A 17,324-nucleotide genomic window follows, 5' to 3' on the forward strand; every position below is an offset into this window, starting at 1 on the left:
TGAGACGATCTTGTGAATATTTCGTGAGACGATCTTATGAATATTTCGTGAGACGATCTTATGAATATTTCGTGAGACGATTTCACATATTTTTATCTGTGATAGGTCAATTCTGTTCATATTTACAATAATAAGTAATATTTTTGGTATAAAAATAATATTTTTTCATGGGTGTCCTAAATTTGATATCTGTATCACAAAATTGATTTGTGAGAGCTCAAATAGAATATCTGTATCACAAAATCGATTCGCGAGACCGTCTCACAAAATTTTTTGTTAAATAAATATTGTTTAGGTCATTTTTCATTTTTAAAATGAAAGGTATATAAATTCTTTATCGTAAAATAAGTTAATTGTATAAAAAGTTTGTGATGCTTTATACTTTTAAGAATTACATGGTGGGCCTCATATAAATATAATTGATTTTTTTTTTTACGAAAGCGGAATATGTGAGCTAGAGGTTAACAGTAAGATATTTTAATAATTAATCTTACAACTAGGTGCTTAAATTATTAAACGAATAAATCAAGATATTTATAGTATATTTTATTTTTAATTGATGGGTTTCATTTCAATTTGATTGATCGTTTAACAATTTTAAAAAGTTCATTTTTTTAGTAATGTTCAAAGTTTTGAACTAAAAAAGGCTATAAATTTTAAATTTCAAAAAATTCAGAATGCTTTTATATGGTTATTGGCCATAATTGATCCGATCAAATATGAATACATTGATAATGTCCAATGTATTTGAACACGTTCAAAGTTAGGCATGTTACTGGATTGGATTTAACTTGTTCAGTTAAATATATAATCCAATCCAAAACCGAGTCAAAACGTGTGTGTTTCGATAATTAGTTATGTAAAATATTGTATAATGATATAGTATTTGTATAAAGTCACAACAAATTAGCGCTCTCATCAATAATCTCTTAAAGTAAAATAATAATAATAATAATAATAATAATAATAATAATAATAATAATAATATAAGAAAAGGATTATCATCTTATTAACATTGATCATAGCATCATATATTTATGTTGGATCAAAATTTGATATATGATTGAAAATGATTCCACACGAGCTCAACAAGCCAGAATCTGCCAACGAACACATTGTGATTTGTGTTCGTACGGTAACCAAGTTCAACATTCGGATGGGACGAGGGGGGTTAGAAACTAGAAAATCAAAATATGCAATAATTTCTTTTGTTAGAAGAATGTTTTAGATTAGGTGCGTCTAAAAAAATTGAGTTGTAATTTTACTGTTAGCTATAGATTAATAGTAAATTCGTAAACACTCAAATTAGCATAAAATTTATTAGGAAAGAGATAGTTGAAATTCAATAATTAATCATATTAGAAGAACGATCAAAACATGTTGTTTATGTTGTTGTACTGTATAAATGACAATAATTATAATTTTTGATAAAAACGAGTTCTATTCTACACGGTCTCAGAAAATGAACTCTATTAACAAATTTATGATTGTTAGTTGTTTCACATCGGTTAGATAAAATACATGGGAGTTGCATATATGGACTTGGACAATCCTCATCTTTTGAGCTAGCTTTTGGGATTGAGTTAGGTCCAAGTTCCAATCTTAACATGGTATCAGAGCCCAGATTCCATCGTTATGTGTTGTACTGTCCATAGTTGGACCACTCGTTCTGCCCATATTTGGAAACTTCACGCTCTAAATATCCATCCCTGGGCGTGAGGGGGTGTGTTAGTTGTCCCACGTCGATTGGATAAAATCTCTGAGAGTCGCATATATGAATTTGGACAATTCTTTTCTTCTGAGCTATCTTTTGAGATTGAGTTAGGTTCAAGTTCCAATCGTAACAATGAAACACATATGAAATCCATGGAATTTGAGAAAAGAGGAATTATACATATTTTGATCCAATCGTCCTCCAAAGATATTTTGTAATGGATACTTTTTGTCTCCCATTATAGGATATATAAAAAATATATTTTTAAAAACAAAGAAAGAAATAAAGAAAACAATAAATAGAAAAATGGGTTTTAAATTTAAAAATTTGATCACAAGAAAGAGAGAAATTGAACCCACCAACATAATTCTTTGTACTACCCCACACCTCAACCCCCATGGAAATCAGTGAGTCAACACAAGCTAATAAGCAACAACCCAACGCCGCCACCTCCTCCACCACATCCTCCCACCACCTCCTTTCTCCGCCGCACCTTATCCACCGACTTCATGGACGCCCCACGCCACCTTACCTCGGTACCTTCTCCGCCCTCACTGCACCAGGTGCTGCTCTGCTTGGAGCTAATTCCACTGCCCCATCAACTCCCGTGGCGGCGGCTGCGGCATCATCCGGTCATTCCCAGTCGACGCAGCCGGTGGACGCCTCCTTAGCCATCGCCACCAGATCCGAAACCCTAATCGACAACCAAGCATCCAAGAAATCAACCCACCAAGTACAACAGCGGCAGCAGCAGGTACAACCGGCAGAACAAGGAACTCAACCTCCAGCTAAGAAACCGACAAAAGACCGCCACACTAAAGTCGACGGACGCGGCCGGCGCATCCGCATGCCGGCGGCTTGTGCTGCTCGGGTTTTTCAGTTGACGAGAGAATTGGGCCACAAATCGGACGGTGAAACGATTGAGTGGCTCCTTCAGCAGGCGGAACCTGCCATCTTGGCCGCCACCGGCACTGGGACAATCCCGGCTAATTTTTCTACGCTTAACATCTCTCTCAGAAGCAGCGGCTCAACCCTGTCGGCTCCTCCGTCAAAATCCATACCGCATTCCTTTCATAGCGCACTGGGGTTAGCTCATCACCCTTACGAAGAGAATTTTTCACAGATGTTAGGATTCCAACACCAACAGCAGAGCTCCCATCTCTTACAAGCAGCTCAGAATTCGGAATCTGTAGCCGGCGAAGGCGGCGGCGGAGGTCAGCTAGCAACGGAGAATTACTTGCAGAAGAGATACAGGGAAGATTTATTCAAAGAAGGAGCCATTGATTCACATGGCGAAGGCCCCAGCTCGCCTCCACACAAACAATTCAAATCGAAAAACAGTTCACAAGTAATGCACCCACATAAAACCCAAGAAGCGGCGGTGGCTACCGGTCCGGGAAGTATAATTAGACGCGGTAACATGATACCCACCTCCGCCATGTGGGCTGTAACACCTTCCCCAAGCAGCGGCACCACTGGCAACACATTCTGGATGCTCCCCGTCACAGCATCGGCCGGCGGTGGCGACAGTTCTCGAAACCCAACGTCCTCTTCCCCGACGGCGTCGGGAGCCCCACCAGAGACGACCCAGATCTGGCCTTTCACCACCGCACACGGCGGCGGAAACGCCCTGCAAACCCCGCTGCATTTCATGCCGAGGTATAATTATTCAGGTAATCTCGAATTTCAAAGCGGCCAATCGAGTCCACTGCAATTAGGATCGATGCTTCAGCCATCTCAGCATCTTGGATTAGGGGTCTCAGCGGAATCAAATCGAGGAATGTTAGCTGCATTAAACTCATATTCAAGAAACAACTTGAACATGAATTCTGAAAATCTTGAGCGGCAGAATCAGACTCAAACCACAGATAGCGGAGACGATGAACAGACCAGTTCTCGATGATAATTACATATAATCAAGGTTGGTAATTTCATAAAAAGTTACTGATTAATTATTTCATTTCACGAATTAATCTGGAACTGAATTTTGTTTCCAGTATCAGATTCGAGGTATTCTGTGAGTGAGTCGATTTTAGAAACGAACAAGAAAAAGAAGATTGGAAAGGTATCCAATCTTTGATATTTGTATTTGTTGTGTGAAAATGTAATTTTTTTTTGGATTAATTAATAATTGTGTAATTTGTGTTTGAAGATTTTGAAACCTATGTTTGTCAGGTTTCTTTTAGGAGTGATCTTGTATAGAAGGAGTTTCTGCTTATTGCTTGCTTGTCAAATTTTGATATATTAAAAAAATTAAATAGATTTTTTTTTTTTTGGGATGAAGAGGGGTTTGTTCCAATTGGCTCATCGTCTCAAATTTGAGATTTAGATATCTGATTAGATATAAGTAGTAGCGACATTCATATTTTAGAGTAAGTCGGACGGTCTCACGAATTTTTATCTGTGAGACGCGTCAATCCTACTGATATTCACAATAAAAAATAATACTCTTAACATANGGACAAAAAATTTGAAATTACCTATTGAGTTTGAGTAGGTTTTTTGTGAGACTGTCTCATGAATCTTTATCTGTGAGACGTGTCAATCATATTGATATTAACAATAAAAAGTAATACTTTTAGCATAAAAAGTAATAATTTTTCATGGATGATCCAAATAAGATATTGATCTCATAAAATACGACCCGTGAAACCGTCTCGCACGAGTTTTTGTTTTTATATGCTAAAATATTTGTATTGACACTTTTTTTATATATAATAATGAGTAATAGTGGCACACACAAGATATTACGCATAAATCGAACAAAAAATTTGAAATTACCTATTGAGTTTGGGTAGGTTTCTTGTGAGACGGTCTCATGAATTTTTATCTGTGAAACAGGTCAACCTTATCGATATTAACAATAAAAAGTAATACTCTTAGCATAAAAAATAATATTTTTTCATAGATGACTCAAATAAGAGATATGTCTCACAAAATACGATCCGTGAGATCGTCTCACACAAGTATTTGTCATTGAGTTTTCTGCATGTACTTGAATATTTTCAAAATCAGTATAAAAAAAACTAAAAATATATAAACAAAATGTATAAAATTGTAGTAGGAGAAAAAACCGGAACAAGGATTGTAAAAGTAGGTTGAGAGAGTGAACAATTTTTACTTCAATATTTTCCTGTGACTCTAAGGTAGTATTAGAGGATATTTATTTATAATTACATTGTTGGTGTAATGTTGGTGGACTGAAAAAGTTAGTAAAAGCCTTGATTTATATAATAATAATAATAATAATAATAATAATAATAATAATAATAATAATAATAATAATAATAATAATAATAATAATAATAATAATAATAATAATAATAATAATAATAATAATAATAATAATAATAATAATAATAATAATAATAATAATAATAATAATAATAATAATAATAATAATAATAATAATAATAATAATAATAATAATAATAATAATAATAATAATAATAATAATAATAATAATAATAATAATAATAATAATAATAATAATAATAATAATAATAATAATAATAATAATAATAATAATAATAATAATAATAATAATAATAATAATAATAATAATAATAATAATAATAATGTATTGTAATTTTAAGAGGTATTATTTACAGGTAATTATGTGCATGTATTGGGTGCATATAATTTTTTTTAAAAAAAAATTTGTGTATAATTTGGTGGTGTATAGTTTGTTTTTATATGATTTTTTAATAATTACTTGAATAAATTTTTGATTTTTTATAAAAAAAAGTTATACCTTTGAATTTATAGATTTTTTTATTGTTTTTATAGATATTAAGATGAGATGAAGTTTTATTGTTTTTATATTTGTAAATGCTTTATAATAATTTTTTTGATATATATGACCATTATGTTGTAATTATATCATAATAACATGAGTAATTATTAGTTATTACCTATTATAATAAATAGTATTGTTATAATTACTTGGAAATCAATAAAATATTCTTCAAAATTACATTATTTCGTCCAACTTTATTCATAAAAAACTTTTTGTATTCCATAATTTTCACGTTTTCCTTTAGTCTTCTGCAAATCCACTGAAAAAATTTAATTTATTAATTTTTTTTGTATCTCTAGGACCATCTTTAAAAGAGTAGGTAAGACGATCTCATGAATCTTTACTTTATCGATATTCACAATAAAAAGTAATACTGTTAGCATAAAAAATAATATTTTTTCATAGATGACTCAAATAAGAAATCTGTCTCACAAAATACGACCCGTGAAACCGTCTAACGCAAGTTTTTGTCTTTTTTTAAAAAATAAAAATTGGACCACTTTGATTTGTGAATTGGTTACATTTGGACGGTTTGAATTATACAAAAGCTTTTAGCCTGTGTCTTTTCACAATCCGCAACCAAGCATATTCTATGTGTTTTGCTATAATTAATTTTATTTTTCTAAAAAAAATATATTTTTTCTTTTTAAACAAAAATTTAAATCTAGAGAAATTCAAGATTATTTTTATTGGAAAAAATGTGATAAAAAACAAAATATTACATAATAATGTAGAAAACAAAATTATAAAATTCATATTAATATATTTATAATTCAAAACTGGCATTAACAAATTAAATAAATCTAAATCATTCCCAAAAAAAAAAAAAAAGCATGAGCAATATATAGATTTAAATTTATTTTAAAAATTCGTAACCAAATAAACTTGGTAATTAATTAGCATGTGTGGATGACCCACATTGAATTGTGTTTTTAAAGTCTTAACTGCGTTTTATTTTCTCTCTCATCAATTATTTTTCACTTTTTCTTTGATTAAATTAAGATAAGACTTGTCAAATTAAGTAGGAATATCTCAATAAAGTGAGTGGGCCATTTTCCAACTATTGAAAGTTTACTAAACTTATCACATCACCTTTCATAATAATGACATTTTGTTTGTATATCAAAATTTATGTGAGAGTCTCAATTAATATTATAATATAAGTTTTTATTAAAAAAAATATTATTTATTATATCAAAAAAATTATTTTTTACTTTAAATATGAATTGACTCGATCCGTCTCATATTTATAAATCAATAAGACTTATTAGAGATGGTTATTTTAATTCAAATAATGTTTTATTTTGATATGGATTAGTATATAAAATAAGAGTAGGTTACGGTCTCACGGATCTTTATCTGTGAGACGGATCAACCGTACCGATATTCACAATAAAAAATAATAATTTTTCATGGATAACTCAAATAAGAGATCCGTATCACAAAATACAACACGTGAGACCGTCTTACACAAATTTTTGCCATAAAATAATTGACATATATACAAAAAGTTGTTTATCTAAATCCACAAGGATCCTCGTTTTTATTATCAAACAAAAGTTAAAATAACTTTTATTTCTAATATTTTTAAATATTGAAGTTCTCTTTCTCAGTAATTTTGTTTTTAATTTTTAATATTCTACATATCGAGTTTTTCATAAAAATACACTTTTAATTGTAATTTTTAAATCACGTAAATCAATCATTTTTTTATTATTGAAACAGAAAACCAAGAATAATATATTTCTAGATTTTAAAAAAAAAAACCACAATTATATTTAGCTAGCTGTGTTGGTCGGCACATTTGAATTTCCCCAAAGAGTACATAAGACCAGTTCTTATCTCTATGTACATACGTATATAATACAAATATGGAGGAGGATCTGCTTTCATTGTATCTCCGGGCCATTTCACCGATCAGAAAGAAACAGCAGAACTTCACAAAGAATCCTGAACCTTAATGGAAACCTTCAACAAGAAGCAAACGAGACGAGCCATGTGGAAAAGTCGAAAGTAACTGATCATTGGAGTGTTTACTGATCGTGCATTTTCTGTGGACGATGCTCGATAGAGATGAGAGACAACACTTTCAACCTATAGTAAAAAGATCGATCAATTTTTAGGAACCAAATACTGCTTCTTGTTTGAAACAACTAGAAACACAGGAGGAATCAAATGGTGGTAGCAAGAAAACAGACACACTCCAATACATGTTTCATATTGGCTCTAAAGGAAATTGCACAGTGGCATATAAGATTTAGATGCATTTTCACCCAAAAGGCAATTTTTTTCCCAGTTTCAACTTTGCCATTCGGCTTATCACCTAATATTGATGCTCGCTCTTTAGGAATCGTCACAGAGGAAGGGACAGCCTTAGAAGGGGTACCATAAGATCAATGTTCAAATTGTTTCTGCATTGATATCATATGCTGAATTAAGATGGATACACTTAACACTAGTCATCCCAGCGGAAGGAACAGGGGCTTTCATAAGATCAATTTTCATTATGCGTCTGCTTTCACATCATACGCTCAATTAAGATGCATACACTTAATACTAGTACGTGGATGAAAACTGGAATTTGACCAAAGATGTCAGTTTCTAAAGCAGTCGAAAATGTTAAATGTCCTGCAATTGCTCCACAATAAACTGTAAGTTCAGCTTACAAGAATGAAATACTCTACCAATGAAACGGTTAGTCTCGTGAGCTCTCCTGTTGAAATTATGGCTTAACACGCTCACTGCTCACTTTGAAGTTTGAAAAGATGTTGTCTACATATTTTAAGCAAGTTCACAAGGTATCAGGACAAAAGCTACCACCAGGAAGCAAGAACAATTGCCTCCCATCGACAAATCAAATCTCCAACTTTAATCCCTATGTTTTTAAAATGATAACTCTTTTGCCCCTCTTGATGGAAAATATTTAAACCAATCAGCCCCCTTGTATAAATTCCTTATAGCAACAAGGTCGTTTCCCATATGATTTACCAAACGATGCCAACGTCAAAGTTGTCATTCACTCTCCAACAAACTTGTATAAGATTGCTTGCAGTTTAACCCCACGAAATACAATTTCTTGCAAATTTTAATACTCATCATAAACCGAATGAAAAGCAAGTTGTTGATGTTAGAAACAGATAAGAGTAAAGCGGATAACTTACGACAAGTAATCAGCTGAAACAAATATCGGAACCCTTCCCAATCCTGCGCCTTTCCATTTCTTTCTTTGAGAAGCAATGACTTTGTCTGCTTCCGAGCCTGTGGCAGTCAAAACAAACTAGACAAAGAGTACATAATTACCACACGACTGTCAAGAGATAAAAGGTAACAATAACACCAAGTAATATAACATCATACTACCAAAATACCGGAGACTGCCGGCATATAAAACATTTTTCTTTATATTCAATCTAAGATAAATCTCACAATGACTTGATTCATTAAAAGTTCCTCAGCTCATCCTCATTATGTACCTCGAAGAATGGATAGTGAAATTGCAGTGGATCTACCGTCTACACTAGAGCAATACCACACTAGGTCGGAGGTCATCAGATTGAGCAGGTTAGAATATTATTTGATTATTATTCCAAATTAATGAACTCAAATTGAGCTCAAATATATTTGAATCTATTTTCAATTGGAATTTGAACAATTTGATTGATAGCTCGCAGGTTTTTTCTAATAATATTTAAATATTAAAATTAAACGAGCTCACAAGCATGAATCATTATTTGGGAAATTAAAATTAAAATCCGATAATTGAATTTGAAACAAACAAATCGAACACAAATTCTAATTTTAAGTTGACCAGAATATAAGTCATAAAACATTTCATTTTTTGAGTTTCGAGCTATCTAATAAAATTTTAGCTTGAACTCGACTATGAAAAAGCAAGTCTGTTTAACTCTCGATTCAATTTGTCTGCACATCTACACCAGGCTGGTTGACCAAGAAAATACCAAACTGATCAGGAAAACTGCAGACAAAATTGAGTAAAATTGAGAATTATCGAACTTCCAAGTTCCAATCATTTATTCTCGAAAACCTAAAACTTTTCCCCATTCGCGTAAATTCAGCAGTCTCTGAACTTGCCAGCGTAAAAGGAAATTCCCCCAAAATACATACAAATTTAGTGACTAGAATTGAATTCGAAACATGGTGTGAAGAAATTCTATTCTTCTGAAGCAATCAGAATAGTTCAATTCCAAAAACATTTTTTGACAAATATGCTAAGATAGAAATAGCTTATTAACCAACTGCATAAAAGTTTCACCAAAACAGGACAAACAGAGAGGAATCGGCACTTACTAATGGATAGAGTATCGCCATAACGCCATAGCTCACAAGGGGAGAGTAAAAGAATACTGCCAGGACACACGGGCTTCCTGAATATTCAGTCCCAATATTATATAAATAAAATATCAACGTGGCTCTGAAGTATTTTATATTTCTAGTCACCTATTCTTGCTTATGGTTAACATAAATCAAATAATAAATACCAAGCTGATGAAATTGGACAAACGAGTCCAAAAGGTCCAGTGAAGCACATAAAATTGTAAAAACTAAAGGCCTAAATTGACAAAAGATTATTTACCAAAACCGGTGAAAAATGGCCAGTTGGATTCAAAGAAGTCCAGCCGTTTGTCCAAACTCAAAGCGGAATAATTCCATTTATACCTAAAAAACAGTAATTTGGTGAACAAAGTTTCAGCCTATAGAGAATTCAATAATATAAAAGAAAATATAGCATGGAACATGACCACTCACTCAAAACAATAATAAGCATACATCCAAGAAAGGAGCAGAAAATTAAGGGCCTTTCCAATGTACGGGACAAATCCAGTAACATATACCTTCAAATATAAGATTATAATCATCTATTCCAGTAGAAGTTCGAATTAACAGAAGATGATATGAAAATGGAACTTTACTTGTAGGAAGAAGAAACTCAACAGCAGTACTGAATAGATCTGTTCGGCTATCCCAATCATTACACTGTGGACAAAAAATTGCATCAGTTGAAGAATGGACAAACATATTAGATCCTCAAGATAATATAGAAGTTCTGTTCACAGATGTAATTTGTCAAGGGTTAAAACAAAAAATTGAAACATACCCCTCAATATCAGTTGCTTTATCACTGTCAGTTTTGGTCAACCCATCACGTGTGTCCTTCTGGCCAGATGACCTAGAACCAGAAGTTTGGCACTTCTCAATAGCGAAAAAACCGTACTTCGCAATGTCATTATACCTGGATCACAACATAACAGGAATTAGTGAGCAAACTACCAAGCACTCTTTTGAGACATGAGGTAAATACCATTTAGTTAAAGAAAATAGTGTATAGAAGAACATATGACCGTTTTGGCATCTTGGCATGCCTCGATGTTCATGGGCATATTATCAGTTAAAGCTTTTTGTAATAGTCAAAAGTAAAGAAACCACAGAATTTCCATAAGATCCAAGCAATCTCGTTGCCCCCGCTAAAATCTATTGAGCTGCCACTCCATACCCAGTTTCGCTCCGATCGCCCTTGTCCTAATTCTTTAGTTCGCCCCTAGTCCTAAGGAGTTGTGCAATTTATTAGGCCCTTGACCTCGGTTTCAGCAAAGATAGTATCGGTTAAGCACCCTGGAAAAGCTTCACCGCGTGCGGTGCGTGATCTTGAAGGAGAGGAAACTATTATACTGTGTTTCTAAGTCTCGCAAAACTATGAGCAAACTGGTTATTTAATAACAGCAAATTTCTCTCCTTTATTTGAATCCCCGCCTATGACGTAGTTTTTCAACCAAATACATGATTAGACCGTTGATGTTAAGTCCTGTTTCAATTTTCAAGCTATATATCAATAAGGCATCCCAACATGGAAAGCAGCGCAAAAAATAATATGTGGTAGATGATAAAAGTTTACATATAGCAAGTAACAGGGATTCATTGAATAAAATAAAAAGTCAGGACATCGAAACGGACAAGTGAAGAAAAATATGGGTTGTAGACTACTTTCAATGAGATTCTATTGGTCCACAATCATAGGGCAGGGTAGCAAGAACAGCCAAATATTGTTAAAACAGTGGAATCTAAGTGTTAAGTGGCACATCATCGACCATAAGCCAGAGAAGATGAGTTTGGTCATACACTTGGTCTGACCTTCCACAAATATTTTTTAAGAAACTTTGAGATTTATTTCCCAATTTTTTCAATAGTTTTTCAGTTAAAGAACTTTATTGGAAAGAGAACTTGATGTCATAGAACATGCCAACTTCGGTTATAAACAGTAATATTGCTAAAAAATTTGATGGCTGCCAACTGTTAGTGTGTGGCGTGTGATCTTAAATCATGAAAAGAGACAAAAAAAGAACAAAGAGAAGAAAAAAATACGATCACGAAATAAATGAATACCAGATGGTGCTAAGAATAAAGCTGAACATGTACATAGGATAGAACCAGAATACCTGCAAAAATTGTCACATCAACTCGCATGATAAATATTTAGAGCATATCAGACAAACTCTTCTTGCACTTAAGAGAGAGGATAGAGAGAGAAATATATTCTCATGTGAAAAATTGAAAAATATAAATGTTTCTTCCATATTTTTCCATTAATTAAATAAAATGAACATATTCCCCTCAAAAACAACAACAGAAAATTGGACAAACTACTAAAAAATCAACCCAGCTGAAAATAAGACCTCAAAATTGTAGATTGAAGACTGAAATTAGTTAGACCCACACCTATTGTAAAATAAACAACAGAAGAGAGATTTGCTCAAAAAGGTCTCTTAGCATCACGTTTGCAGTATCAGGTGGTGAGACATGTTAATTATATTATAGACATGCAAATATGGAAGAATATTGGATTACACACTAAGCTCACGTCCAGTCTATTCTCTTTTGGAGCTTAGCTGTTAATATCCAACATTCAAGATGCAGACATTATCTAGTTCATAAACAACACAAAGAGTGCATTTTCTTTGTCAGATGAACGAAGCACGAGATTTTTTTTTACAACAAGAAGAAAACAAAAAGCCGGGAGTTTAAGCCATTGATGGATCCTGCTCATGAATTCATGGCTATGCAATATCAGAGGACATGAAAATCACATGAAACATGAAAAATAACAGGTGTGTGCTACAACTTTTCCCTGGCAACACTTAAAATAGACCGTTTATCAACTGATATAATGTAAAAATGCAGCACTCACATAGAAAAGTTGGATCAGTCCAAGTCGTAAGTAGGAATAGAATCTGAAAATACCCCAACATGGTTCTTCCAAGTAAATATGTGGGCATCCATCAGGCAATAACCATTCAATAGTCGGAATGACAACTGATTTTAAAACAAATATACTGCAAGATTTTAAAATTCACAAAATCAGCCATTAAACCATACAATGGTACTTTGACATATAAATAATTATCAAAAGAAAGACTCAATATCTAAATCGTAAGGCATGATCAACGACGTAAGGGTCACTCAAAATGGTTAAAAGATATTCAAGAAACATCATTAGAAAAGCGTTGATAATTACAATGCACACTTGTTTTCAAAGCAGTGGTGGCCAGAAATAAGGCTACAGTGAAGTGATTCAATCTCTCAAGTCTCAAGTGAAACAAATCAAACTAAACTGTAAATTTTATCCACAAGTTTCACAATCCACACCCAGTACATACAAAATCAACCATCTCGAATTCCAAGGCCACCCCCTTCCATTGGCAAAAACTGAAACACAAACTATGGGGCGTGAAAGATACCTTCCCAAGAAAATTAAACCATTTAAGAGGAAACACTGCCCAGTCCGGATGGCAAGTTCTTTAGACCTTCAAATAAAAAACCCAACAAACAAAAAGATGTAACATTGTTGATATAAACTTTTGCAGCCAAATTGCGGACAAATTGGGTCTTTTTCTCGGCACCTGAGACAGTAGATGATGACCCGATGAAGACAGCAAGCTTCCCTGAAACCCTCCAGCCACAGTAATGAGGCCTGCTTTAATTTTGGCGTGATGCCCATCAAATTTCTTATTCTCGCATCCATGAAAAAAAAATAAAGGAATATTATTTGCCTTCCAGACTCGAGAATTTGTCGGGTTTCCCCAGCTCAGTATTTGAAGCTGATTGAATTGTGAGATTGCGTGATATTTTGTGTTTGATTAGCTTCACAATGATAAGAGTACAGTTTGTATACGTTGCTGGTGCCCATCCGATACAGGAAAGATACCGTGTAGTATATATGAATATTCAAAATTTCAAAAACATCGATAAAAAGTAAAAAAATATTTTATTAGATTATAGTAGATAAGTGAGATAAAACTATATTTTTATGATATATTTTTATTAAAAAAAATGAAATATTTTTGTAATTTGAGAAGATAATATTTTTGGTCGATAAAAAATATATCATGATATCAAAAATAATAATTCTAAAAGTTCATGTTCAATAATACTATAATAAGTACCGATATATAACAAATTCGAATGAAAAATAAACTTATGTACAAATGATTAGGGATATCAATAGAACGAGTGTGGCCAGACTCAAGATCCACCTGAAATTATGGACCCATTACCCTTTTCACCCCGAATTCGAAATGGGGTAGACCTGCGAGACTCGCAAATTTTTTTAGTGAAAAAAAAACTGAAAATTACATAAAACAAAAACTAAAATATGTAATCCTCTTCCTCACATGAGTAAATGACTGAGTTATAAAACAAGAAAGCTTCTAAATACAACACATAATAAAAAACTAGTTCATGTAATGTAAATAACAAACAAAAGTATCTTCAAGCCATAATGAAATTACACAACAAAATAGTTACTAGCTCTCCAAATAAAAATTTTCAAAACATAAAGATTCATGACAGTAGAACTTAAACAAATCAATACAAAATCAGTGAGCATGTAATATTTCGGTTACACAGTTTTCGGGATCATCCTCCTCTTCATCAAAATTACTAAGACAAGTTGGTACACTATTTGAAGAATTACCTACAAATAAAAGAGATAAATTATATAAAATATGTTAAAGTTTATAATGAAAGTACAATAACAAAAAAAAAATTGTAATTAACTTATCTTTCACCTTACCATACATCCATCTTCGCGAGCACATCAATGCCTCCAAAGTCGTTGTATTATGCCTACTAAGATGAGAACCAACTATTCTCCCATTATTGCTAAAAGCAAATTCAGATGCAATATTAAACACGAGAATAACTAAAATATCTGTTGGGTACAATAATTGTCCCTGCTTGGTAGAGCGATCGAACCGTGGTGCTTGAGTTGCTGTGCGGTTTAAAAGATTTGAGTTGCACCATTACCACTAGCTATAGCTTTTGGTAAAGCGGTAAGCACTCGATCCTACAATTGATATCAGAGCCAAGATCACGGGTTCGATTCTCATTGATTGCAAGGAGTGCAATTATTGGGAGGGAGATTGTTGGGTGCAATAATTGTCCCTGCTTGGTAGAACGATCGAACCGTGGTGCTTTAGTTGTTGTGCGATTTAAAAGATTTGAGTTACACCATTACCACCAACTATAGCTTTTGGTAAAGTGGTAAGCACTCGGTCCTACAATATCATTTAACATCTTTTGTAAATTTGGATATTTTACTACATTCTCACCAATTAAAAATGTCAGAATGTTGAGTTCTTGACAATACAATTTCTTCCAAATGCAGATCCAACTCGGTTAGAGAATTTGACGTAACCTGGATTGAACTTGAAGCCATATATTTATCACACACATTTAAAATATCACTATCATATGCAATAATAGAAATACATGAAGTCCCATTAATCCCTAAATACCTCTATTTCGAACTAATTTTGTTTACCTGGATTGATAATCAACCAACAAATACAACAATAATGTCAAAATTCATCAACTTTAGATTGCGATCCTTCACCATAAATTAGGATAGAAAAAAACTCAACAAGCTTTATCTTATATTTAAGATCCAATACAACAACAACCTCCATCATAATATGTCAATTATCCTAATATTTCATATTTGTCCAACATCTTTTGTGTCATATCTCGAATAATTGGATTTGGAATCTTCATCCACTCATCTTACTTTAATTTGGTATCACAAATATTTAGAAAATAGAAGTTCGTTGTGGGGTAAAGTGTACCAGAAAACATATCGGTCACTTGATAAAAAATTTCATTTTCTCACATATCTCAATTGCTTGCACCCAATCCTCATCAGCTGGCACATTTTTGTAGTATATCTCTCGATATTTAACTCGTGGGAGCACATATCTGTATTGTATATTAGTTTCTAACATAAAAAGTTGAATTCCAATGAGTTTTACAATCAAGAGATAATTTTTACTACATTCAATGTGCAATCGACGAGCATCATCCTCAAAATTTTCTATTCTGACAAGTGAAGTAGTCCAAAATATAACACTATCACATATTCTTTTAATGAACTTTTAATTATTTTCATACAATATTTGACGATCAAGTTCAAAATCTGATCACAACAATACACGTAAAGTACATTTCCATTCAATAACAAATCTTTATTCAAAAGCTTATCCACAAGAAGATGAATCATGGAATCATTGATGGTTCAATTGTCCATTGTGATTGTTGATAATTTACGATCAATATTTCACTCGATAAAGGATTCAACCAATAGATCAGATAACACTTATGAGGTGATCATGGTAACGATGAAGATTGATGCAATGCCTACTCCATTAAAATTTCATATAATAAATGAAGCAGACCATGATATTATAATCCAAGTGTCCAAGAATTTTGTGCAAAATTTCGGTATGGATAAAGACACTATCAATGTCGTCATTTGCTTACATAATAAAAGTTATTTCAGACACTATCACTCCAAGAATTTATATGATCAATATAATCTATCGGACTACAGCCATTCCATTTACATTTGAGAATATAAATTTGAAATTCATAATTTATATTATTATTATTATTATTATTATTATTATTAAATAAGCTGTTAGATTGAAAATTCATAGTTCTGATGATAATAAACATCATCGAGCTGTTTCAGAGTCCAACTGTTATTTTTTTGTATTTACAGGTTTTGAGTTGGTTGTCCTAAACTCAAGTCAGATGACTTGAAGCCTCTAGTTGAGATGTATATTCTTCCATCTAAATATTCTATAGTTAAGTTGCATATCTTTTTGTAAGCTCAAGCTGCATCAAGACTCAAGCTGCATATTGGTCTTTATCTGGTATGCCTGTGCATCAAGCTATTCTGTATGCATATCAGCCAGACTTTTCAGTAGATCTTTTGACCGATCAATGCACAATATTTGATGTCTTCAATTGTTCAAAAATGTTTTATATTAAGACAAAGATATGCACCTTATTTTCTCTCTCGTAAATCAACTTTTCATAGGCCGTTATTCTTCTTTTTGGATATATGACAATGATCATTAATTACGGCGTACCATGAAGGGAAATGAGACAAAATACATTATTTTGTGTCGGCTACCAGCACAAGCTGAACGTTGAAGAAATTGTTAACATTGGAATAGTTCAACAATAAAAAAGCAAGATTCAAGACCTTAGAGACTATTAATGCATTCATAATATGACTTATCATGATCTCAAGCACTCTTAATCTTTCTATCATCGAGTTGCTCTACTTAGCACAAATATACTTTCATAATGATCATTAAGGATTACTTTGTGCTACCTTAACAACTCAAGTTGTTCAACTCATTTGTCATAAGATTTGTTTTGTGATGTTCGGACTTAAGGTTATAATAGTAGCTCAGTTGTACTTATTGTTGAGAAGTGTACTAGGATTTTCAGTGT

The 17,324-nt window shown here is 32.6% G+C and overlaps 2 protein-coding genes across 3 annotated transcripts; one reads left to right on the forward strand and one right to left on the reverse strand.

Annotated features, from left to right (window-relative positions):
- The first annotated feature begins 2,038 nt into the window (after positions 1-2,038).
- Positions 2,039-3,989, forward strand: LOC140988660 (transcription factor TCP8-like). Its single transcript, XM_073457699.1, has 2 exons — positions 2,039-3,635; positions 3,712-3,989. The coding sequence occupies exon 1, from the start codon at positions 2,112-2,114 to the stop codon at positions 3,615-3,617; it is 1,506 nt and encodes a 501-aa protein (XP_073313800.1). The 5' UTR covers positions 2,039-2,111; the 3' UTR covers positions 3,618-3,635; positions 3,712-3,989.
- A 3,218-nt stretch (positions 3,990-7,207) lies between these two features.
- LOC140988132 (protein EI24 homolog) lies at positions 7,208-13,699 on the reverse strand. Of its 2 annotated transcripts, none has more exons than XM_073457081.1 (11): positions 13,427-13,698; positions 13,265-13,330; positions 12,715-12,859; positions 11,913-11,965; positions 10,630-10,764; positions 10,445-10,508; positions 10,281-10,366; positions 10,108-10,190; positions 9,822-9,898; positions 8,675-8,790; positions 7,208-7,607 (listed from the first exon to the last, which is right to left on the reverse strand). In XM_073457081.1, the coding sequence occupies exons 1-11, from the start codon at positions 13,546-13,548 to the stop codon at positions 7,547-7,549; spliced, it is 1,008 nt and encodes a 335-aa protein (XP_073313182.1). In that variant the 5' UTR covers positions 13,549-13,698; the 3' UTR covers positions 7,208-7,546. The 2 variants fall into 2 exon arrangements, with proteins under 2 accessions (XP_073313182.1, XP_073313183.1); XM_073457082.1 differs by lacking the exon at positions 7,208-7,607 and adding an exon at positions 7,628-7,924 and having other exon boundaries at positions 13,427-13,699.
- Between the last annotated feature and the right edge of the window lie 3,625 nt (positions 13,700-17,324).

This window comes from Primulina huaijiensis, chromosome 11 (genome assembly GCF_012295235.1).
Source record: "Primulina huaijiensis isolate GDHJ02 chromosome 11, ASM1229523v2, whole genome shotgun sequence".
Classification (NCBI taxonomy): Eukaryota; Viridiplantae; Streptophyta; class Magnoliopsida; order Lamiales; family Gesneriaceae; genus Primulina; species Primulina huaijiensis.